Source organism: Lynx rufus, unplaced genomic scaffold (genome assembly GCF_022079265.1).
Source record: "Lynx rufus isolate CCGP_SWC_20201006 ecotype Redwood Valley unplaced genomic scaffold, mLynRuf1.p SCAF_16, whole genome shotgun sequence".
In the NCBI taxonomy this organism is placed as follows: domain Eukaryota; kingdom Metazoa; phylum Chordata; class Mammalia; order Carnivora; family Felidae; genus Lynx; species Lynx rufus.
The window spans coordinates 12991706-13018066 of NW_025814830.1; the positions used below are offsets into that span (position 1 = coordinate 12991706).

The 26361-nt window shown below is 38.7% G+C and overlaps 1 protein-coding gene across 1 annotated transcript in view; it reads left to right on the forward strand.

The window, feature by feature from the left end:
- The window catches only part of LOC124511173 (zinc finger protein 568), a 389983-nt gene that overhangs the window by 62554 nt on the left and 301068 nt on the right, over positions 1-26361 (forward strand). Inside the window, exon 8 of the mRNA XM_047078140.1 lies at positions 15542-16390. Coding sequence (XP_046934096.1) covers positions 15542-16390 — 849 coding nt within the window. The remainder of the gene's footprint in view (positions 1-15541; positions 16391-26361) is intronic.

Here is a 26361-nt window from a genome sequence, read left to right on the forward strand (position 1 = left end):
AATAAAATCATACAGTTTGGAATCTTCTGTGATTTCATTACCTGTCTCTTAGTGTATATTCAGGAGATTCATTTATGTTGTGAATTTACTGTGTAGCCATCCATTGTATAAATACATTTTTTTCTTTTATATTACAAACACTACTCCTGTGAACATTTTTGAACTTGTCTCTTGTGTCATGTGCAAGAATTTCTCTGGGCATATAACTAACAGTAGAATTCTTTCTTGGGTCCACGTTAGTAGACCCTTCTCAATTGTTTTTCAGTGTTTATACCTGTTTTTAAACCCTGTTACCTCATATTCTCACCACTACGTGATATTGTTAGACTTTTAAGTTTTTACCTATTTGGTGGGTATGAATTGATACATTATTCTGATTTTAAACTTGCATATTTGGGCACTAAATAAGGTTGAACCCCCTCCTCCCCGCCCCCGGCCCTTTTATGGTTTCTCTTTTCTGAAGTTCTATTTCGCGTCGTTTTCTAATGCTTCCATTGAGTTTTGTGTTTCCAGTTTTTTGTTCCTTTTGGTGCATTGTAGGTTATTTCTTAAATATTGTAGATTGACATTGTCATCCTTTGTCAGTTATGTGTGCTATACATACTTTCAATATGTGGCTTCTAACATTAAGTGGCAGTAGAAATTCTCAATTGTAATGCCATCATATTTAACACTGTTTTCCTTTCGTTTACTAACTTATTTATGTCTTGTTTACGAAATCTCTTTTCCTTGGGGCGCCTGGGTGGCTCAGTTGGTTAAGCATCCGACTTCAGCTAAGGTCATGATCTCACGGTTCATGAGTTTGAGCCCCACATAGGGCTCTGTGTTGACATCTCAGAGCCTGGAGCCAGTTTCAGATTCTGTGTCTCCCTCTCTCTCTGTCCCTCTGCCACTTGCTCTCTTGTCTCTCTTTCAAAAATAAACATTAAAAAATTAAAAAAAAAATAAATCTCTTTTCCTCTGTGAGTAAAGGTACTCTCCCATGTTTTCTATGAATGATATTGTTTTGCCTTTTGTGTTTCAGTCTTTAATTCAATTGGGATTGATTTTAGGATATGGTATATGGTAGGGGTTCAGTTTCACTTTTTCCATTTGGATAACTAACATCCCAACATCATTTATTTGAAAGGCCATCCCAGAGGATTAGGCAAACTGCACAGTCTCAGGGAACAGGCCCTACAAGGTTGCCCTCACTTCAGACCTTAGCTGTAAGGTTGAGAGTCCCTAGGACCACCCTCATTTCAGACCAGCTGGCTGTAAATTCAGGGTTTCTCACAACCATCCTCAGGTTCAATAATTCACTAGAAAGATTCCTAGAACTCCCTGAAAGTTACCATATTCATAGGCACATTTATTACAGGGAAAGAATATGTTAAAATCAGCCCAAGGGATAAGATGAGTAGGGTAGAATCTGGGAGGGTTCCAGACTTGAAGTTTACCTTCCCAGTATCAGTATGTGGCAATATGCAGAGTATGGCCAACGAGGAAAGTTCACCCAAGCTTCAGTATCCAGAGTTTTTATTTGCCTAGAGATTGAGCTGATACCACATGGCTCAAGCTCTGAATACATGGTTGGTCTTTAAGGCATGGCCAGCCTCACCCTGAGCCATCTCATCAGCATAATCTTACACTGTGGTCTAAGGGGCCCACCATAAATAACAAAGACACCCTTGTCACTTGGGAAATTCCAAGTGTTTAGAAGTTACATCCCATGAGCCAAAGGCAACACCTCTCTTTGGAGGCCAGATTTCTTTCTTTCTTTTTTAATTTTATTTATTTATTTATTTATTTATTTATTTATTTATTTATTTATTTATTTAAGAGAGAACTCATGCACAAGTGGGGGAAAGGCAGAGAGAAGGGGAGTGTAGAGCTGATAGGGGACTCCATCTAACCACTGATCATGAAGAGATCATGACCTGATAGGGGACTCCATCTAACCACTGATCATGAAGAGATCATGACCTGAGCCAAAATCAAGGGTCACATGCTGCTTAACTGACTGAACCACTCGGGTGCCCCTGGAGGTCAAATTTACTATAGTCATCCTTTCCCCTCTGTACTTCATTGGCAGTTCTGTCAAAATTGAGTTTCCATGTATATGAATTGGCTGTTCTGTCCTTTCTGGCCCACTGCTCTGTTTGTCTTTCCCTAGTGTTTTCTTTCTCTGCACCAAAACCACATTGTCTTAATTAAGACAGCTTTATAGTAATGTTTGATATTTGTTAAGTCATGTTCCTCTACAATAGTTTTGTTTGCTGGGAGTCTAAGCAATTTTTTGGCCTTTGGCTTCTTCATATAAATTTTAGAATTGGCTGGTTAAGTTTTATAGAAATCCAGTTGTGATAGGGGTACCTTGATAACTCGGTTAAGTGTCCGACTCTTGGTTTTGGCTCAGGTCATGATCTCGCAGTTCATGAGTTCGAGCCCTGCATTGGGCTCCGTACTGCCAGTACAGAGCCTGTTTGGGATTCTCTCTCTCCTTCTCTCTCTGCCCCACCCCTCTCACTCAAAATAAATAAATAAACCTAAAAAAAAAATTCCAGTTGGGATATCAATTTGTACTGCATTGACTCTGATCAGTTTGGGGAAGATTGCTGTTTAACTTTTTTTAATGTTTTTGTTTTGAGGGAGAGAGAGAGAGAAACAGTGTGAGTGGCGGAGGGCCAGAGAGAGAGAGGGAGATACAGAATCCAAAGCAGGCTCCAGGCTTTGAGCTGACAGCACAGAGCCCAACACAGGGCTGGAACCCACGAGCTATGAGATCATGACCTGAGCTGAAGTTGGAAGCTTAGCTGACTGAGCCACCCAAATGCCCCTAGTTTTGTTTAGTGGTTAACTTAGAAATTTTGGGCACATATTGGGGTGCCTGGGTGACTTAGGAAATCATCTGACATAAAGATGTTCTTTAGTTGTTGTTTTTTTTTAACTTTTTCCCTAAAGTTTTTTATTTAGAGAGAGAACGAGCATGAGTATGTGGGTGAGGGGCAGAGAAAGAGGCAGAGAGAGAATCCCAAGCAGGGCTCAATCTCACAAACTGTGAGATCATGGCCTGAGCTGCAGATTAAGAATTGGACACTTATGCAACTGAGCCACCCAGACACCCCTTATTTTTTTAATTTTAAGTAGGCCCACACCCAACATGGGTCTTGAACTCAGGGCCCTGAGATCAAGAGTCAACAAGCTCTACCAACTAAGCCAGTCAGGTACCACAAGATGTTCTTTAGACACTGGTAAGTTAAGATATGTTAAAATTTATTATTTTTTAATTTCTTTTTTATTTTTTTATTAAAAAAAATTTTTTTAATGTTCATTTATTTGAGAGAGACATAGAACAAGCAGGGAAGGGGCAGAGAGAGAGGGAGACACAGAATCCAAAGCAGGCTCCAGGCTCTGAGCTGTCAGCACAGAGCCCGACACAGGGCTGCAACCCACGAGCTGTGAGATCATGACCTGAGCTGAAGTCGGGATCTTAACCTACTGAGTCACCCAGGCGCTCCTAGTTTTCTTTAGTGATTACCATAGAAATTTTAACATATTGGGGTGCTTGGGTGGCTTAGTTGGTTAAGCATCTGACATAAAGATGCTGAATAGTATAAGGAACTAAGCTCTTCCAACTGATTAAATTTTTTATATTGTCAAATGTTTTAATTCTATCCCCCCTTTTTTAAATTTTTTATTTTTTTGAGTGAGCAAGCATGCAAGGGAGAAGGGTAGAGGGAGGGAGAGGGAGAGAGAAAGAATCCTAAGCAGCTCAGTGTGGAGCCAGACATAGGGCTTGATCCCATGATGCTGGGATCATGACCTGAGCCGAAATCAAGAGTCAAATGCTCAACCGACTGAACCACCCAGGTGCCCCTACCCTTTGTTTAACCCCTACAACGTTTTTCTTATTTTCTATATTTGAATGTTAGTTTAGGTTGTCCACATGTTTGACACTTTGTTTGTTCACTGTTTTTATGTCTTAAAACTTCTACTTTGGAATCACTTTCCTTCAGATGGAGGTACATATTTTAATGAATTTCTGGAGGGTTTGGTTTTTGGTTTTTTGAAAATGTTTTGATTTGCTCCCATTGTGAAAGATAATTTTTCTTTCAGGTGAGATAGTCTGCTGTCTTCTGGTTTATATTGTTGCTATTGAATAATCATTTGGTAATAAGACTGCTGTTCTTGGTAGATAATCTTTTATCTCAAATTGTTTCTCACATATTCTCTTTGTTTTTAATGCTCTGCAGTTTTGATATAATTGTCTGGGGTTTCTTTTTATTCTCCTTGAGACTCTTTGGGCTTCTGAATAATGCTTGCATTTGCCAGTTTTGAAAATTTCTTAGCCTTAAGAAATTTGTTGTTGTTGTTGTTTTAAGTAAGCTCTATGCCCAATGTGAGGCTTGAATTTACAACCCCGAGATCAAGGGTTGCATTCTCTACCAACTAAGCCACCCAGGTGCCCCCTTTAGGTCTTCAATTACTGCCTTTTCTCAGTACTTTCTACTTTTTCCTTCTACAACTCTGGTTAGATACCTATTAAACCTCTCACTTATCTTCTTGGCATATCTTATACTTTCCTACGTTGTCTTTCTTGATAGCATTCTGCACAATCTCTTTTCATATCTTTTAGTCCAGTAATTTTCTTTTCAGAGATATTTATTCTAGCCATAATATGACTTAATTTTAAATATTAGGGGTTTTTTTTGTTCCAGAAGTACTTTTTCCTTTTAAATTTACCTGTCATTTTGTGGTTTTGCTTCTCACTATCTTACCTCCTTTCTGTAATATACCTGTCATTATCTATGTAATATATGAATCTTTGCAGGTGTGATATTTTCCCCCTAACATTTTTATTACAGAAAGTTTGTAATGGAAATTTACAACAATTGCATGACTGATTTTCCTGACTCTCTGATCCTGGAAATAGCCTTCTTTGCATGTTTTCTTTTTATTTAGTTTTGTATTTAGGTGAAATTCACATAACATACAATTATCCATTTTATAGTATACAGTTTAGTGGTACTTAGTGTATTCACAGTGTTATGCTGTTTTATTATTTTTGACATTTGGGTCATTTTCCTTGGAATTCTACTTAGGGATTCTGAAGGCCTGGTTGAAGATTGTTCTCTAGGCCAGGTCTGTGTTTGCTTCTGCCAAGAGCACTGCCAAACCAAAGCCACCTTAAAGTAGGTTTATAGATGGCATGTTTTATAGAGTCACCTTAGTAATGTACATGTGAGCCACACAGCTGTGGGAAGGCTGACTTGTGGTTATAGTTCCTCGGGAAAATGTTTTTTCTTTTCTTTTCTCTTCTCTTCTTTTCTTTTCTTTGCTTTTCTTTTCTTTTCTTTTCTTTTCTTTTCTTTTCTTTCTTTTCCTTTCTTTTCTATGTCAGGATCCAAGTCAGGCCATTTTCTTTGCAGTACTCAAGAATGGGAGTGTTGCTTCTACTTTTTCTTATTTTGAGGGCATGGTCCTAGAGTTCCCAGGACTTTGCAGTGCAGAACCTTTTCGACTTCCATCTTGACCAGCTATAGGCTTGGTCTCCTCTCCCCCCATTCTTTGAGTGTCAAAGCTCATGGTCATCTGGGCTCAGCAGAGGTTCTCTGGTAAAATAAGTGTCAGTGGCTCAGCACACTCCTCTTGGTTCCCAGTTTGACTTGATTTTAGCTTCTGAAGATTACTTTCCTTCTTTACCAGATCATCACTGCATCCCAAAATGTTTTCAATATTCAGAACATTATTTTTCACTTGGTAATTTGATCATGATAACCAGTCTTCCACAGAGCTTGATGTCCTGTGATTGTCTCCTTTTTTCTGTTTTTCCTCCCTGATTCTGAGCTTTTTAAAGGCAGGTGCTGGGTCTAAATCATCATGTCCCCAAGTGCCCCCACTGAGCCGGAGTCAAGGGGGATTTTGACATTTTTGGATAATGGAGTCTTGTTTATAGAACTGCTGCTTTCCTCCCTTTCCCTTCTACCTCTGATTTCCCTTCACAGAGTGTTGTGCTTTGTAGTGACAAACAGAGCAGACTAAGCATTTTCTGCTCCCCAAAGTGGAGAGCCCAGTTCAGGATTTTTTTTAAAGGATCTTCAGAAATCCCTGGCTGCATCTGTAACAGTCAGAAGTGGAAGACCATCAGTTTCAGAGTTGGAGAAATCTAAATCTAGATTCAAAAGCCAGCAATGCTACCACTAACTGCAAGTTTGAGTAAATGACTTTACTTCTCTGAGCTAAAGTTTCCTTTGAATTAGGATTTGTGGGCCTCTCGTAAGGATTCATACATACAAGCACCATAAACTTAAAGTGCTTAATATGCAGTAATTGTACTTGAGATGACGTGAACACTATCAGCAATAAGGCTACGGGTAGCAGTGAGAAAGGGTAATGTCAGGCAGGAACGCCATGGTGATCTTGGTTGGGAACCAGAATGTGTTGGCCACAAAGATTCTGAGAATTGTGGTTTCTTGTAAAGCCATTGCAACTTGCATCCAGGTGGTTGAGCTCTGCCAAGACTACTAAGGACCTGCTGATCCTGGTGGGTTGTCTGACTCAGTATTGGTGATTCTGGGCAAGGTCTTTGTGAAAAGAAGTTTCAGTTGGGGTTCTAAGAGCCCTAGCTCTGGGATGTGGGAAAAAGCTAAAGAGGTACCTAATACACTGAGCCTGTTAGGTCAGGGAGAGGCTGGAGATTTCTGTTGCAGAAACTGTTATCCAGGGTTGGGACTGTCCAAGTATTCAGTGCTCCTGGGCCTGGGGGCTCCATCCTGTCTTTAGGATGCACCCATGATTGAGGAGCTCAGTGTCTTCCAGGTTGTAGAACAAAGATCTGCCTGGGGCATGTCAGAACAGGCCCTTCTGAGTTCATATCTGCTGGGAAAGCTGTTTCCTCTAAACACATTATGTACAGTTTGATTCTCTGGGGTTCTGGAAGGCAAGGTTTTGTTATTCTTCCTCAAATCAAGAAAGGCAGACTTTGTATGTGTGTGTGAGAGAGAGAGAGAAAGAGAGAAGAGCTGTCACTAGCAGGAAGATTAGAACAGGAGAGGGGAGGAAAATTTATTCTCTGTCTTTGAGGACTCTGAAGTCAGTCCTGTGACTCAAGACCTCTTTTGCTTCTTCCTCCGTTGCCTTCTTAAGTTATGCATTTCTGTAGGGTCAACCTGAGAAACAAATGATCTGTTTTTACAATCCTAAAGCTATTATTTATGTGAATTGCTGTTTCTCCCCTCCTTCACTGAATGCATTTTCATTTTAAAAGATTTGAGCAGTGGATTTCTTTTTCCTGAAACTTAGTGCTTTCCTGAGCCCCTCCAAAGAACTTACTTGTTATCCATTCCAGTGAGTGATGCTACCAAAGGCTGCTGTCCCATAAGTGTTCCTCTGTTTTACAGGTGTTTCAATATTCATTCCGCAAACCACTTAGCATTCCTTATGTGCATATCCTTTCACCAGGAATACTGATGGAGTAGAAATCCTTGCTGAAAATATTATACCTTCCTTGTTAAAGTGGGCTTTTCATGAAGTGGTTAAGTAGGAACCCATGTTGCAAACTCGATTTTCTAATTAGACAAGAAGTAATTGATGTTGATTTGTTACAGTATTTTCCCAAATCTAACTCTCTGAGATTTAATTTTAAGACTGGGGTTATGATAGAGATATGATAGATTGAGTGTATGGAGTTACGTGATATTCCAAGAAGTCTGTGCCATGTAGACACCAATAAGTCAGTCCATTTTGAACTTACGTAGCGTATGCTCATCTTGGGTTGTTTCATTCTGAGTCTGGATCTTCCTCCATTAGTTCTGGCAGATCAGGAACAAGGAAAGTATAGGAACAGTACAACCAGATGTATAAATTGTTGAGAAGTAAAGACTCATACTGCAAAAGAACTTTAGAGAACTTACGCAGCCTAGTGCCCCAAAGTGAGAACATTGAATGTATAAGATGGGTTGTCATATAGCCAGTAAAAATGATGTCTATTTTAGAATTTTTCGTGACATGGAAAAGTGATTAGGTTTTAATATTCTGGCATTTTTATGAACGTGAGTTTTTAAGAAATTATTAAATCACCAAGTTATATTCAAATCCTACTTTCAGAAATATACATTTTTAAAATTTTATTTATTTTGAGAGAGCGCAGGGGAGGGTCAGAGAAAGAGGGAGAGAAAGAATCCCAAGCAGGCTTCACGCTGTCAGTGCAGAGCCCCACGTGGGACTGGAACTCACGAATCATGAGATCATGACCTGAGCCAAAATCAAGAGTCGGACACTTAACTGACCTAAATTGAGTGCTTAACCAGGTGCTCCAGGAAATAGAAATTTTATAAAATATTTTTGAATGATTCAGACTTTTAAATTTTTTTTTTCAACGTTTATTTATTTTTGGGACAGAGAGAGACAGAGCATGAACGGGGGAGGGGCAGAGAGAGAGGGAGACACAGAATCGGAAACAGGCTCCAGGCTCCGAGCCATCAGCCCAGAGCCTGACGCGGGGCTCGAACTCACGGACCGCGAGATCGTGACCCGGCTGAAGTCGGACGCCCAACCGACTGCGCCACCCAGGCGCCCCTGATTCAGACTTTTAAAAAGTATTTCTTTATTGGGAGAAGGAGAATACTGGGGAAGGAGATAGTCACAAGTGTCATGTGGTGAACACAGTGTGCCGTGTATTTGTATGTGTATATAGTTTAATTGGGAAACACCAGTCGTATGAACTTTGGTTATTCCCAAACCTGGGGAGTTAATGGAAGGAGATAGTGTCAAGAGGTTACTTATGTAGTTACAGTCATGGTCAAGCATGATGTGTGCACCAAGAATGGTGTATGCTCTGATCACTCTTGTTTCCACACTGAACCACCTGTATTAAAGGGCCCAGCACAGCCTGTTACCTTACTAATGTTGTCACCTTACTAAATTTCTTTTTCCATTTTTTTAATTCCATTGTAAAGATTTTGTCCATTATTTTCACAAATAGTGTATTTATCTGTGGTTTCAGGGCTTCAAGTTTAAAGATGTGGCCATTTACTTCTCTCAAAAGGAGTGGGAATGCTTGCACCCTTCTCAGAAGGGTTTGTACCGAGATGTAATGTTGGAGAATTATAACAACCTGATCTCACTGGGTAAGTTTTTCAGCCCCCTAAAATTCAGAATTGGACTTCTGGAATTTTATGTTCTCTTAAGAATTTCTCATGAGTGCTTTTCACATTGCCTGGCTGAATTGATGATTCTTGCTTCACAAGGAAAGGATTATCCCATATGAAGTTAGAAATTGGCTGCTCCGTTGGACAACTTTTATCTTTTTTGTACCTGTGACTTATACCCCTTTTGTTGATTCTTAACCTATTTACTCTTCCTTGAAAATCATGTACTGATTTTAATTCCAGTACACGCCTAACATAACTTTGTCGTCCCCCCCCCCCCCCGGCCTTTTTTTTTTTGAGCAGGACTTTCTGATTCTAAGCCAAATGTGATCTCCTTATTGGAGCAGGGGAAGGAGCCCTGGTTGGTTAAGAGTAAGGAAACAGAAGAATGGTGCCCAGGTGAGTAATAGTGACTCCTATTGGGAAGACTGTGGCAGGTGGTCACCTAGGAAGCCTATGAGAAGGCATCACATCTGAGTTATTAGTAGGAAAGCTCACTGAAAAGGCCTGAGATCTGGAGAAGGAAGGATGTTTCAGCACAAAGCCTCAAATTTTCACTCCAGTTATCACTGTTGCTACCCTTCCTCATATTTGCCTCTGATTAAAGTGTACTGTTCAGTGGTTTTTTAGTATATTCAGAGTTTGCACCTGTGACAACAGTCTAATTTTAGAACCTTTCATCACCCCAAAATGAAACCCCATACCCATAAGCAATCAATCCCCACACCCAGCCCTCACCCTTTATTTCTGTAAGGTTGGTTGTGATATCCCTCTTTTATTCCTGATATCAGTATTAGTCTTTCTTTTTTTCTAGCTAAAAGTTTGCCAGTTTTGTTGATCTTTTTCAAAGAACCAGCTTAAAGTTACGTTGATTTCCCTATTTTCCTTCTTTTGTTTTGTTCATTTCCACTCTAATCATTATTATCTTCCTTCTGGTATCTTTGGGTTTACTTGACTCTGTCTAGTTCCAAAATCTGATTTGAGATATTTCTTGTTTTTTGTTTTTTAATATAGGCATATAAGCTGCAAATTTCCCTTTAGGATCTGTTTTAACTGTATCCCATAAGATTTGGTATATTAAGTTTTCCTTTCACCCAACTTGAAAGTATTTTCTAATTTCTCTTGTGATTTCTTCTTTGACCCTTTGGTTATTTAAAAGTGTGTTTTCTGTTTCCTTGTTGATCTTCTGGCTAGTTGAGCTATCCATTATTGAAAGTAGAGCACTGAAGTCCTCAATTTGTTGAATTGTCTGTTTTTTTCTTCAGTTCTGTTTTTGCTTCATGTATTTTGGGCCTCTGTTATTAGACATACATACTTATAACTGTTACCATTTCTTTTTAGCTTTTTATTTCAAAATAATTTAAGACTCAGAAGGAATTACAAAAATACTACAGAGAGTTCCCTTGTACCCTTCACCCAGCTTTCCCTAATGATAACATCTTACCTAATCTTAGTACACTGTCAAAACCAGGAAATTGATGTTGGCACAATAGTAGTAACAAAACTATAGATAGACCTAATTCAGAATTCACTGATGTTCACATACACTCATTTTTTAATTTTAATTTTTATTATTCTTTTAGGTTACTGTGATTTTATGATGTGTATATTTATATAACCACTACCACAATTGGGATACAGAAACCTCAGCATTTTAAATATTTTTAAAAACATTTTTTAATGTTTATTTATTTTTGAGAGAGAGAGAGAGAGACAGAGCATGAGCAGGGGAGGGGCAGAGAGAGAGAGGGAGACACAGAATCTGAAATAGGCTCCAGGCTCTGAGCTGTCAGCACAGAACCCAACATGGGGCTCGAACTCAGGAACAAAGAGATCATGACCTAGGCTGAAGTCAGATGCTCAATCAACTGAGCCACCCAGGCACCCCTAAATATTTTTTATAAAACATTTTTGAAGCAATGCTATAATGTTTAGGTGAAAAAAGCATGGTACCTAACTTTTAGAGTCAGTGCTATTTCGGTTGTATAAAAAGGATTCTAGAAAACAATGGAAGGAACTAAAAGATAACAATGAATAACCTAGAAAGTAGCTAGGGTTAGGAAGGATGCTAGGCCTGCTGGAATTATTCTCACAGGGCATGAGAATGACCTTGTAGGGCAAAATAAGGGATTGTCTTATTAATAGGCCCCTTCTGGAAATAGTGTGTTTGGTAGAGAGGGGCCAAATGTGATTATAGTTTAACACTTGGGGCTCTTTCTGGGCATTTCCTTGAATCATAAACCTTGAATTAATGGGCAGTGTTCAGACAAGGAAGAGCCAGTCTTACCAGGAGCCTGCAGAGGACTTAAGGGCTGATTTAAATTCGTAATCACTGATAACGCTATAAGTTTTCTTTTTCAGAAACTTGGCCTGTGCAATGGCCAGAGAAATGAATGTCTTTTTAGGGGAGATGGTTATAGGTAAGGCACTGCTGTGAGAGAAGATTTGGGGCAATATTATCAGACTGGTAAGACTTTTCAGATTGTGACACATGATATGAAGCTGGAAGGATGAGTAGTAGGATCCAGGAGGTGTGGTGGGAATGCTATACCAGGTAGAGGAATCTCTTCATTGAAGGCACCAAGGAGAGAAAGCCTTGGGTGGGTGTCCTGGAAGACCTGAATGGAGGTCTACGTCATGCAGGGCTTTCTCACCAAGTCTAGGAGTTTAGAGTTTTTTCCTTGAGGACACTTGGCAGCCATTGGAGGTTGTAAACAAGATAGGGACATGATTGGATTGGATGTCCTTTAGGGATTGGATCAGAGGGTTTGTGAGTAAAAATGATAAAACTTGCTAGGAGGCTGTTGGGAAGTCAAGATGATTTTGCATTGTGCTAGAATGAGACCATGGAGTAGGGAAAATGGAGAGATTAAAGATCAATGTAGGGGAATGATTCTGTAGCATGAGGAGTGATTGTGCAGGGTAGGAACAATGGGAGCATCCTTGATGGATATTACTTTTTGATTTGAATGTTCCTTTAAGGTCCAAATTTTTTATTCCAACCCATGCTTTTTACAGTTTTCCCTTTCTACCAGATTGTTTTTATAAAATATTTAAAATAACAGCATCTTCTGACACCTGATGTCTGGAACTTTCCATACAGCATAAAATGCCAACATTATTTTACCAGTCTATATAGACCTTAGTTTTAGTGCCCTTCTCTGAAGGACAGCCTTATAGCATTCCCCAGTGTAAGTGGTATTTTCATTCGATTGCAGATATAGACCATACATTAATCACAGAACAGTTTTTTCTTACCAGTTGTTCTAGGTTTATCTCTCTAGATTTCCCAACTGTTTGTCTTTTCTGCAACTTGCTTTTGGCTGGTCCAACTACCCTGGACCTTAGCAAGAGCAAAGGGACTATCCCAAGCAACAGGATGCCTGTACACAGCTCTGACAACTTACCCGAGCATCTCCCTTTGTCTCAGCCTCCTTGGTTTCCGAGTAGCTAAGTAATGGTCCAGTGTCATACAACTAGCAAATTGTGGGACTAGAATTCACAACCAGGCAGTCTGACTCTGTGTTGTCACAACACATTACGACTTCATATAAATGGTTGCCATAGTATCCTCAGTTTCCATTAGAATTTTTTCAGAATTACATGAAAGATTTTCATTGTTGTGTAAAGCTATCAGTCTTGTAGGGGACTGGTATAAGACATGTACAGATACACTAATGATGCTGGCTTGTTTGTGCCTTACCGCCATGTACTTGGGAAGTGCTGTAGAGAAGGCAGTGAAGCTGGGAAGGAGCAGAGGCCAGAAGACATTCCCCGCATCTGTTAAATAAAATATGAAGTGGGGCGCCTGGGTGGCGCAGTCGGTTAAGCGTCCGACTTCAGCCAGGTCACGATCTCGCGGTCCGGGAGTTCGAGCCCCGCGTCAGGCTCTGGGCTGATGGCTTGGAGCCTGGAGCCTGTTTCCGATTCTGTGTCTCCCTCTCTCTCTGCCCCTCCCCCGTTCATGCTCTGTCTCTCTCTGTCCCAAAAATAAATAAACGTTGAAAAAAAAATTTAAAAAAATAAAATAAAACATGAAGTGATTACTCTCATTCTCACTCTTCTAATGTCATTATCTGCAGTATGTTTCCCTTTATTTCCACTGGAGTATCCTTTAGTATTTAGTTAACATTAATTGAACTATGTGCTAGGGATTGATTATATAATGGTGAGTGAAATATGTATTATGTTGGTTCTAGGCCACCTTGGGAGAAATTATCCCGGTAGATAAACTGATGAACAAATGTGTAATTCCAGAATTGAGGAAAAGATTATGAAGGCAAAGAACAGGGTACTTGACAGAAAATAAAGATATTTACAATGAAAGAAACTGGCCATGAAGGAAATCTGGAGCAGAGCATTCATTGGAGATGAGCATTTCCTAAAAGTCTAAGATGAGAATGTAATTGGTATGATATAGGGGTCCAGTGGAGGCCAGTAGAGTAGGTACTGGTGAGTGAACGGGAGAGCATCTTAAAATGACAGTGAATAGGGAAGTAGGGTCCAGATAATGCAGAGTTTTGCAGGTCTGGTAAGGAATTTTGTATTTTATTGTAAGCACAGATGGGATGTACTGTATTTAAACTGTACTGTATACAAACACACTTTGAGTTGCCTCTGAATCACTGAGAGATTAATAAAAATGCCAGTGGTCTTTCATTCATCAAAGAGTATTTACTCTGTGCAGATACAGTGAAGGGCAGACAGACAGTACAGAAGTAAACAAAGTATAATATCTGTGGAGTTTAGAGGTATATATACTGATGTCTGCAAGGTGGATGGATGGAGAGATAGAAGGATATGTGATAAGGCAAGTAGAGCCAGATATTTATTGTAGAATCTAAGTTTTGGGGATATGGGAGTTCACTGTCCCAATTCTTTTAATTTTTCTTTATATTTGAAAGTTCTCATGATAATGTTGGAGAAATAGATAAAATGGCATGTGATGATAAGTACATTGCAAAAAATAAGTAGAGTGATGAGGGACCTGATTTGTAAAGAGTGGTCTCAAGTTTGAGTAGAGGTCAAAATGGAGTAATTGAACAAGCCGTATTAATATCTTAGGGAAAATATTTGCAGACAGAGATTCTGAAGGAGGGGTGTGCTTCACAGGTTTGAAGACCATCCCGTTGGTCAGGGAGTGGAGCAAAGTGTGCTAAAGAGAGGAGATCAGCAATGAGGTCAGACAGAGGTAATGCAAGACAGGTTCAGGGAAGGTTTTGTAGACCTCATAAGAACTTTGACTTTTGCTCTGCTCAACAGGGAAATCCAGTGGAGAATTTTAGGCAGAAGAAAGGCCTGATCTAACTTACTTAACAAGAACACTTTGGCTACTGTATGGGATATAGGACAGCAACAGTGGAAGTAGGGAGACCTACACTTAGAGAAGTGTATTAGCTTTGGTGAGAAGATGGGTTTGGACAAGGTGGTAGAGATGCTGATAGAAGGAGTCAAAACCTGGATATATTTTGAAGCTAGAGATGAGAGGACTTGCTGTTAGATACGATGTCCTACGCCTTTAGATTTCTCATTTAGTTGGTCTTAGGCAATTCCTGAATGTCATATTTGTAATGTTCCTTTGCTAATTCTGATTTTTGCCAGGGGTGAAGAACTACTTCTTCATAAATTCCCCTCATTTTCTCTATTCTCATCCCCTCCCCCCAATCTGGGGTGTTTTGTTTTGTTTTGTTTTGTTTTTTTAGTTTCACTGCTGTGTTTCACTATTTAAATTATTCACTATTTTTAGTTTGTCATTTCTACCTTAGAACTTTCATGTCTCCTGCCACATGAAAATACATCCTATTTTCTTTCTTGTTATCTTACAGATTGGGAGTCCAGAGGAGAAACCAATAATTTATTTCCAAAGACAGACAGTTATGAAATTAAATCATTGCACCTGAAGATAAAAAGACTTGAAAGCTCTCACCTTGAGTGCACTAGGGTCAGAGATGACAGAGAAATGAAATGCCACTTGGAGAAACAACAGGAGGGACATTTCAGACAAGCCATAATAACCTCTGGAGAAGAGTCTGTTTCTGTTCAGTGCACAGTTCATGGAGTACTACAGACAATTTATACTAGAGCAAAAACCAATGAATGCAAGGGATGTAAGGAAGCTGTCAGGTGCCAGTCACACCATAGTCAACATGAAAGAAGTCCTAATAAGGAAAAAGACTCTAAATGTGGAGAATGTGGAAAAGCCTTTAATAGTAGGTCAGACTTAATGAAGCATCAGAGAATTCATGAAAGCAAAAAAAGTAAAGAAAGTAAGAAATGTGCCTACATCCATGGCTCTGAAGTTACTAAACCTCAGAGAATTAATACTGGTGAGAAATCTCATAAATGTAAAGAATGTGGGAAAGCCTTTCATTCTGGCTCACAACTTCGTAAACATCAAAAGATCCACATAGGTGAGAAACCCTATAAATGTAAGGAGTGTAGGAAGGCCTTTCCATCTACTTCACAACTTAATTTACATCAGAGAATTCATACAGATGAGAAATACTATGAATGTAAAGAATGTGGGAAAGCCTTTACCCGACCCTCACACCTCCTTCGACATCAGAGAATCCATACTGGTGAGAAACCCCACAAATGTAAGGAATGTGGGAAAGCTTTTCGTTATGACACGCAACTTAGTCTTCATCAGATAACTCATACTGGTGAAAGACGCTATGAATGTAAGGAATGTGGGAAGGTATATAGTTGTGCCTCACAACTGAGTCTACATCAAAGAATTCATACTGGTGAGAAACCTCATAAATGTAAGGAATGTGGGAAAGCTTTTATCTCTGATTCACATCTTCTTCGACATCAGAGTGTTCATACTGGTGAGAAACCGTATAAATGTAAGCAGTGTGGGAAAGCCTTTCGTCGTGGCTCAGAACTTACTCGACATCAAAGAGCTCACACTGGTGAGAAACCTTATAAATGTAAGGAATGTAAAATGGCCTTTACTTGTAGCACAGAACTTATTCGACATCAGAAAGTTCACACGGGTGAGAGACCCCATAAATGTAAGGAATGTGGGAAGGCTTTTATTCGAAAGTCAGAACTTACTCATCACGAGAGAAGTCATAGTGGTGAAAAGCCCTATAAGTGTAAGGAATGCGGGAAGGCCTTTGGTCGTGGCTCAGAACTTAATCGACACCAGAAAATTCATACTGGTGAGAAACCTTACAAATGTAAGCAATGTGGGAAGGCCTTTATTCGTGGCTCACACCTTAGTAAACATCAAAGAATTCATACAGGACAGAGGAGTGAATGAAGACATGTGGGAAGGCTCAAAATTTTATTGATATCTGCAAAGTCCTACTAGTTAAACACAAACCTACCGCCTGATTTTAAGGGATGTGGGAAAGCATTTGAGGATAACTTAATATCAGAGTTAATACTGTGGATACAAGGCCTTTTTTTGAGGGCCAGAATTTATTTGACATGTTACTGCTATTTGATAAATGTTAGTGGTTGGGAGGGTTCTATTTATGTTTCAAAATTTATTGGACCATCAGTGTTCAATTAATGTAAAAGTGATAAAACTTCATGAATGTGAGGAAAGTGGGAAGGCTTTGGAAGGCAGTTAATGTGTCAGTGACAGTCCCACAGACATTTCTCAGCATCAGGATCATTTTTACCCTGTGGGAAATCAGAGGATTCTTAATATAAATGTCATATATATAGGAGACAAATTTGCTTTAGCTTAAGTTACTCATCTGGTAATTCATGCTTGGGAAAGGCTATAGTAATGTTAAAAATGCAGCAGGTTATTCTATCCCACTCAAATCTTGTCAAATATTTGCAAGCTTAACCTCTAAAAATAACCTGAACTGAATCATAGTGGGACAGGACTTAACCAATGCTCAGTCTTTACTTGCCTTCACCATTTTAACTCATTTCTTATGGGCAAATGACTTAACTAGGTCTAAATTTTCTCACTTAAAAATTAGCAATATTAGCACCATCTTGTTAGCATTGTGAAGATTAAATAATTACATGATATCCCTTAGAATACTGTGTGGCTCATATCGAAAGTGTGTTAAATAAGAGCTGCTTTTATTACTTTATTTTTATACTTGTGGATGGAGATCGTATGAGAGGAAGGCCTTATGTGTGCAGTGAATATAGGAACATCTAACGTCACCTTTTTATTGAATGTCAGGTAATTCCTTCTGGAGAAAAATTAAAAACTGAAGTTTTCATTCTCCTTGCCTTCTTGCTTCACTAGGGGAAAGGAAATCAAGGCAAATTACAATTAGAAATGAATGACAGAGGGACAACTACGCATTAACATTTGTAGGATGAAACAAAGCTATACCCAGGAAAATAACTTCTTTCAATATGGGTAGAAAATGGGAGATGATTAATGGCCAGGATTCATTGTCAGTACTTGGTGCACTGCCTGTTCTAATAGGTCCCCTGTAAACACACGTTGAAATCAGAGGAATGAGGGAGTGAATAAATATTTATCTCTGGTGTGTAGAAAAGGTCTAACAAAGTAAGTGCAAAGCAAAACAAACCAAAAACCTTGAAAACTTTTGAAATGGGAAAGTAAAAAACGCTCAAGCATCATGAATGAGAGGATATGTAACTACAAAAATGGAATTTTAAAGAAATAAGGCAATACAGTTGTGGCAGACACTGTTGGTTACCTACCCATTGGTGTTAGCCATTTTCCCTTTGCTAGGACTGCCCATCTGAAGTCTAGCTCTTGCTGTCCTAGTTTGCTTAATAATTGGACATATATATAACAGTCCTGGCCATAGAAGATCTGAGCAAAAGTTATACGCAGCCTTTATGTTAAATTTTCTTTCCTAACAAAGTAGGAGGAAATGGTCCTCTTATACCCAGGATGCATGTCTATATGTGTAATACCTGGAACTGTGGCCATTTTGCTACCACATGAGTAAGAGGCCGAGATTGGCACAGGGGATAGATTGGAATTACCTGCATCCTTGACATTGTTGAGCTGATGAAACAATGTGGAACTGCCCTGTTCCTGGACTTTGAGTAAAATGAGAAACTTCATGTATATCAGTTTTAAGTTTATACTCACTTTTTTATGATATATCAGAGTCCTAGAAAAAAATATTTTCGTATGTATATACACATATTTATTCACCTTTAATTTAGTAAATTGGGGAAATGTTTATATTCAGCTTCTTTTTATGGTATATCTGAAATTGTAGTAAAGCACTATTTTCTTAAATATTTTTTAGACATGTATGTACATATATTCTACTTTGAATTAGACATGGGACATTTTTTTTTTACATTCAGCATTTTATAGTATGTGTTTATATTCATCTTTTTAAAGCATGTCTGAAATCCTGAAAGATATTTTCCTGAATAAAGAATCAATAAACTGATTCCTCTCATATCAGAATATCTAACAGATAAAATCTTCTAAGTGTTCAAGGTACAAAGAGTCACAGCTGTGAGGCTAGCATAACGCTTTTAAGAAATTTGGAGGGGTGCCTGGGTTGCTCAGTTGGTTAGGCATCCAGCTTCGGGTCAGGTCATGATCTCATGGTTTGGAGTTCAAGCCCCGAGTTGGGCTCTGTGCTGACAGCTCAGAGCCTGGGACCTGCTTCAGATTCTGTGTCTCTTTCTGTCCCTCCCCTGATCACACTCTGTCTCTCAAAAATAAATAAACATTAAAAAAAATTTTTTTTGGAAAAGGGTAACATTCAAATCAAATCACCCAAAAAAATAATCCATTGTACTTACGGTATGTGAATATTAAAATAAGTTAAATCTTGCAGCCTATTAAAGAAAATAGGGTTGTTGGGGAGTTTTTTTGTCCAGAATATGATTCATGACTTGATCTGTCCAGTTAATTTTTAAGTAATGTATAAATGTAGTGTTTACACGTTGAAAACTAGACCCTAAAATAACTTTTTCCCAAAGTAGTAACTGAGAAACTATTAGAGCATATGCATATTCAGCTGCTGTGAAGTCACTGCAGTTATCCACTTAATCAGACCTCATGGGCTGTGGACACATTTGGAATAATCCCTAGTCGATTCCACTTACGTCTTGCACTTTAGAAAATAATACTTCAAATAAGTTTAATGTAAACATGTATTATATGGTAAATCAATTATAGCTAAATGTGAGCCCATTGGAGGAGAATTTATAATAATCCAAGCATTTTTTATTTTTTTGAGTATGCTCTATGCCCAATGTAGGCTTGAATTCCAGACCCTAAGATCAAGAGTCACATGCTCCACTGACTGAGCCAGCCAGGTGCGCCCAAGCATTTTTTAAAGGGGAAATTATTGCTAAATTTTATCTGTACTGGCATAATTATTCCGTAAGTCTCTTCTTGAAAGTTGTACGTACTGTTCTAAGAGGACAAGCTCTGCCCTTAGGAGGAATTGAATTAATAAAGATAGGCAAAACCAGGCATGATCATGGTACTGGTTTCATTATAATTTCTAATATTTTTTGACATATTAAGAGACGATTCTCTTTCATTTTTTGCCCATGTATACACTTTCCTTTTTTCAACACTTGAAAATTGTATTCTAATTTTATATAACAAACTATCAGGGTGCCTGGCTGGCTCAGTCTGAAGGATATGCGACTCTTGATCTTGCAGTCATGAGTTCGAGCCCCACATTGGATGTAGAGATTATAAATAAATCAACCTAAAAAAAAAAAAAAATAGGAGCGCCTGGGTGGCTCAGTCAGTTGAGCATCTGAGCATCTTTTGATTTCGGCTTGGGTCATGATCTCACGGTTTGTAGTTTCGAGCGAGCCATGTGTCAGGTGACTTTCAGCATGGTACCTGCTTGGGATTCTCGGTCTCCCTCTCTGCCTTTCCCCTGCTTGCCCTCTCAAAAATGGATAAATCTTAAAAACAAAAACCCCACGTTCTCTTAATTGCCATTACAAAAGCCTTCCATGCTTTTTGCCATACTCAAGAAGCATGCCCACATCTAAGAAGTTTGCTTTGGTAGTGGTGATGGTGTGTGTGTAGTGTAGCATAGTTTAAACGGGATCATGCTTACACATTAAAGTGCAATCCCCTTTTCTCACTTGGTAACTTACCATGACTGGGCTTCCTTCCAGTCAGTGCCTACAAGTGTAAGTTTTTAGCTTTTAGACTCCTACATCATAAAGACAAAGCATAATAATATGCAGCCCAATCTTCCACCAGTTCAGATTTGTTATTTTACAAATAATTAATTGTACAATTTTATTACACATGTATTATTTCCTGTTGGTGCTTCTGTTGAGTGGATGGATTCCCACCAGTTGGATTCCTTGCTTTACAACATAGTGTATTTTAAATGTAGTAGTTAATGCCTTATTTTCTGAAATTCGCCATTAATCTAGAAATATATGCCCATTCCCAACAACTTCAATGAAGAATGAATCTTTTGTTAAATTGAGTGAAGAAAAAAAAGTGTGTTTAATTTGCATTTTCTTAACTGTCGGTGAGGTTGAGCATTTATCATGTCTAAAACATCATGCCTAATGTTGCTGTGAATTCCTTGTTTTTATGTATTCCATTTTTTAAATTGGAGTAGTTTTTGAAGGAGTTTGTAGAAACCTTGTTTTGTTACATACTTTGCAGTTGGTTTTCTTAGTCTAGCATGTATTTTTTACCTTTTTTAATGGCAAAAGAAATCAACAGACTTTTTCTGTGAAGGACCAGATAGTAAATATTTCAGGCTTTGTGGTCATACAGAATCTACTCTGCCTTTGTAGTGTGAAAACATACATAAACCAGTGGTTCTTAACCAGGGGTAGTTAGTTTTTACCTGTCCTACTCTTAATCCCAGGAGACACTGGGCAGTGTCCAGAGAGATGTTTGTTTGTCAGTTTGAGGGGGAGGGCTGCTGGCATCTAGTGGGTAAAGGCTAGGGATGCTCTGAATATCCTGTAATGCATAGTACAGTCCCTTACAACAGATCTGGGGGTGCCTGGGTGGCTCAGTAGGTTAAGCGTCTGACTTCAGCTCAGGTCATGATCTCATGGTTGGTGGGTTCAAGCCCCGTGTCGGGCACTGTGCTGACAGCTCAGAGCCTGTAGCCTGCTTCAGATTCTGTGTCTCCCTCTCTTTCTGCTCCTTCCCCACTTGTGCTCTCTCTCATAAATAAATAAACATTGGGGAAAAAAATTTTAGAATTATCTAGTCCAAATTATCAGTGCTGAAGTTGAGAAATCCTGAATGTAAGAAAATGGGCATGGCTGTGTTCCAATAAAACTTTACACAACAAGCAACAGGCCACATTTAGGTATCCTTTTTGATGTATGATATCTACTTTTCTGGTATTGTTCCAGAATTCTCCTAATTTTTCCAAACTTTCTTGTTTATGTTAAATTTTCTTGACTAAAATTATTCAGAAAAACAGTAGCACCTGTGTGACTGGTGCCTACTAACTAGACATCTAATTGTTTTTTATTAAAATTTTATAAAAGAAGTAAATCATTTCATAAATAAGTCCTCTTTTCCCTTCAGTCCTGCTCTTCTCCCTGTGTCTGAAGAGGCAATAACTTGGTGCACGTACTATCTGTAAAACCAGTACTTAGGTGTACACACAAATGGCACATAATATGGGTTTCTAGGAAACAAATGATACGTATTTCTGTAATTTTTCTTATTGACAATATGTGAGATCTAAAACTTGAAAAATACCTAATTTTTATATGCTGTGTTGTGTTTTTATACAGTTTATTCATTGAAGTCCATTCATGAACTAGAAAACAATTGCAGATAAGATCATTTCTATATGTTTTAGCAAGGAATTGAATAAAGGATATTTTGTAATTTGAAGAATTTTCAGAAGGCCAAGGAATTAGACTTCAGGGCTGTACAATCCAGAAAATAACAGGATAAAGGCCCAGATATACCACAAATACAAAAGCTCAGATACATGGTTTCTTGAACAGTACTTGAATGTAGTACTGTTCAAGAAAATCTGTTACTGCCACTTTATGCTCATCACCTAATGTTCTAAGGACTGGAAGCTAGAAACTTCAACAGCTGCTTAAGGGGAAACCAGTCACTCCTGCCACTGCGAATCCTATCCCTATGCCACTACCACCCCATTATGCTCACTTCCTCCACCTCCAAGATTCAGTTAGTGCCTGGTGGAACCTAGATTGCATGCTAACTCCCACCTGCAGTGGAGTCCAGGTGAAGTATGTGGATTGTAATGAGAAATCACAATTTGGGATGATATGACAGATTCATTCTTGTCTGCCATCATCTCACTGAATCTGGTGGAACAAGTACATTTGACGACCCTGGATGAAATCATGGACAGACCATACCCTGAGTCCACCATATAAATCAAAACTGTAAGCATTATGGATAGGGGACTTCCCTCCTTTAGCTCAGGCATGTTGCAGGGTGGGTGAGATGCCAAATGAGGAAAGAAGACATGGCTTCTGCCTTTCTGGTCCTCTTTCTCATCTCCCAAGTTGCTGTCCCTAGTTTCTGATTGCTTGGATGGAACTTGAGTATTAGAAAGAGGTCTAGATCCTCCTTGCATGATAAGTCATAATGATCCTGTCACACTGCTCTCCACCCTTGGCTGTTCTCTGCTGGAGTACTTTTGTAAATTTCTTTGGAACCCCTTGATATATAAAAGAGACGATCTGTTCAACAATCTCACACTCCTTTTCTGATTTGTTCTACTTTAGTATTCTTTTTTTTTAATTTATCTTTAAAAAATAAGATTTTCTTATTGTGATGAATTACATCAATTTGAGTTAAATGTTTCCTCATGATTAGGTTCAGAATATGTATATCTGCATTTATGAATTTTCAACAAATACTGTATCTCTTCCAGGCATTATGTCAGGGAGTATATGATGTGACTGTCTTATTAGTGATGGTAACTTCAATTACCTAAGATTGTGCCTTCCAGGTTTCTCCACTGGAAAGAATATTTTTTTCTTTGTAGTAAGTAGTATGCAGGAAGGTGCTTTTAGATTAAGATAGATATCCCATTCTCCATCATATGTTTAAAATCCATTGATGAGGGGCACCTGGGTGGCTCAGTTGGTTGAGCATCCAACTCTTGATTTCAGCTCAGGCCATGATCTCGTGGTTTATGGGATCCAGCCCCATATTGTCAGCGCAGAGCCTGCTGGGGATTCCCTCTCTGCCCCTCCTGTCCTCATGTGCTTGCATGCTCTTTCAAAATAAATAAAATTTTTTTTAAATCCATTGATGATTCTTCATTGAATCAATTGTTACTATGATGGTCATACCCTATATGATTCTAATCCTTTTGGAATGTGCTTCATGGCTCAGCATGTTCTCAATTTATATAAAACTTATGTGTGCTTGAAAAATGCCCACCCATCTGGCTCAGTCCATTAAGCATCCGACTTGATTTCAGCTCAGGTCATGATCCCAGGGTCATGGGATCTTGCTCAGCATGGAGCTTACTGATTCTCTCTCTCTTCCTCTGCCCCTCCTCCCTGTTCATGCTCTCTCTCTAAAATAAATAAAATGAAAAAAAAATGTTTTTAATATCTACCCATCAACAAACTACTCGTGAGGCTGCTTTTTCTTTAAAGTTTATTTTTGAGAGAGAGAGAGAGAGAGCAGGGGAAGAATAGAGAATCCCAAGTAGGCTCCATGCTGTCAGTACAGAGCGTGACTCAGGGCTCAAATTCACAAACCATAAGATCATGACCTGAGCCAAAACTCAAAAGTCGGATACTTAACTGACTGAACCATCCAGGTGCCCCCCTCATAGGACTACTTCAAAATGTTGTGCAAATAATCATCAATTTGATAAATTAATATGTATAAAATGTTCAGAATAGATCCTGAATGACCTGTAAACTGTTGATGAGGATGGTAATACACATACTCTTATGTAAAAAAAAAAAAAAAAAAAGTTAGCTGCTGTTTTTATTACTACTTTCATCTAGAGTCATGAGTTTTCCATTCTTGTAATTTTTTTTCTTCAAGAAAAAATTTTTAACTTTATTTTTGAGAGTGAGAGCGTGGGTGGGAGCTAGGGAGAGACAGAGAAAGAGGGGGGAACAGAAGATCTAAAGTGGGCTTTGCACTGACAGCAGCAAGCCTGGGGTAGGGGTTGGGGGGACTCACACTCAAACTGTGAGAACATGACCTGAATTGATGTCAGACATTCAACCAACCAAGCCACACAGTCACCCCCTATTATTGTATATTAGTACAATTGCAACAACATTCTATTGTGGAATTGACTCTTTGCTTTCAGGCATAGTCTCCTACAAGGAAGGAAATCCAAAGAGGAAATATTTTTTGTCTGCTAATATTCAAGAGGGAAACCCCTCTGAGTATGGGTAGAAACTGGCAATAACAGTTATCCATAATCTTGACTGCTTTTAAAGATTACTTGGCACATCTCAGAAATCAACATATTGCGACAATTATTATGGAAGTGTGACAACATAAAACTGGGAGGATCCACATAGGATAACTAAACAAGCAGAATGACTAGAGAAGTGAAGAGACAAAGATTAGTTACTGTATATGTGCTTATTTCTGCTGTCTCCCTAAAGTCTTGTTAAAATGACAGTAACAGAAAGTACAAATCAAAAGAACAGAGGATGGGAGGGGCCATAACAGTAGAAACAAATGTCAAGATGGAAGATGGAAAGCATATGGAAGGTTGTCACCTAAGAAGCTACAGGAAGTCTTGAAGAAGAAAATCTCATAGGAAAGTGAGATATTTTGTACCACAAAATACCAGAAAGGCCCCCAGCAATCCCATTGCAGCAATAATAGTGACAACAGAGACAGCTGGGCCAGTTCCTAAAATTCCAAGGGAGGAAAATCCTCTTTGACCACAGGATCTGTGTTTCCAAGAACATATAGGGAGTCCCATTGCTTTTTTTTCTATCTTTTTACTGCTTGGCCCTACACGTTGGCAGGAAATGAACAGCAGACAAAAAAGCCAATGCTTCACCTTTCTACCCAGAAGAAAGGGAGAAATGGTCTCTGAATTGGAATGTGTTGGGAAGATCAGAGAAAATGGAGCATAAGAAAACAATCCCATAAAATTTTGTATGAACTGGAAGCACCCCCCAAGCTGTGCATTCATCAATCTGACCCTAAATAGCATACTAAGACTTTGAGAACTAAAATATAGGGTAGACCACCACCCAGGTCTCAGACTGGCCACTAGGTGGCACAGACGTGGAACAGCTCTGAAGAGAACTACAAAGATTAAAAATTAAACTGAGGTTGAAGCCACAGCTTACAGAAGGTAAGCAGGAGCTTGTGGCCTGAAACTTACTGGGTTGATTGCCTGCTACACAAACAAAAAATGCTTTAAACGAGACCCAGAGAAATATAATAGTTAAAATGACCAAGATACAATCCAAAATTACTATAGATAGAATGAGGAAAATCATGTCATCTCACAGAGGAAGAGATAATAAATGACACCAATTCTGAGATAATAACAGGTGTTGGAATTAAGAGACAAAGCCTCTAAAGCAACTATCATAGCCAAACTCCAAGAACAAGGGGCAAATACACTTGAAACAAATGGAAAAATAGAAACTCTGAAAAGAAATCAAAGATACAAAAAATATCTAAATGGAAATTTTAGAACTGAAAATTACAGTAACAAAAGTTCACCATATGGGCTCAATATCAGAATGAAAATGATAGAGGAAAGATTAAGTGAACTTGAAAATTGATTAATGGAAATATTCTAATCTGTATAACAGAAAAAACAGTTGAAAGAAATTATCAGGAAGAAATTATAACAATTTCCACAATCTCCTCCAGAAAATGAAAGCATGAGAAAACTCTAATAACCCATTCTATAAGCCAACATTATTTTAATACCAATCCCAGATAAAAATATTGTAAGAAAGGAAAACTACAGATCAATGTCTCTCATGAATAATAGATGCAAAAATTCTCACAAATAATATTTTAGCAAATCAAATCCAACAATGTATTTAAAAAATTATACCATGACCAAATGGGATTTATTCTAACTGATCAACATTCAGAAATTAATCGATGTAGGGATGCCTGGGTGGCTCTGTCACTTAAGTGTCCAATTCTTGATTTCAGCTCAGGTCATGATCTCATGGTTCATGAGATTGAACCCCATGTCAGGCTCTGTGCTGTCAGTGTGGAGCCTCCTTGAGATTCTCTCCCTCTTTCTCTGCCCCTCCCCTGTTTGCGTGTGCTTTCTCTTTCTCTTTCTTTCTCTCTCTCTCTCTCTCTGTCTCAAAATAAATGAATAAATTT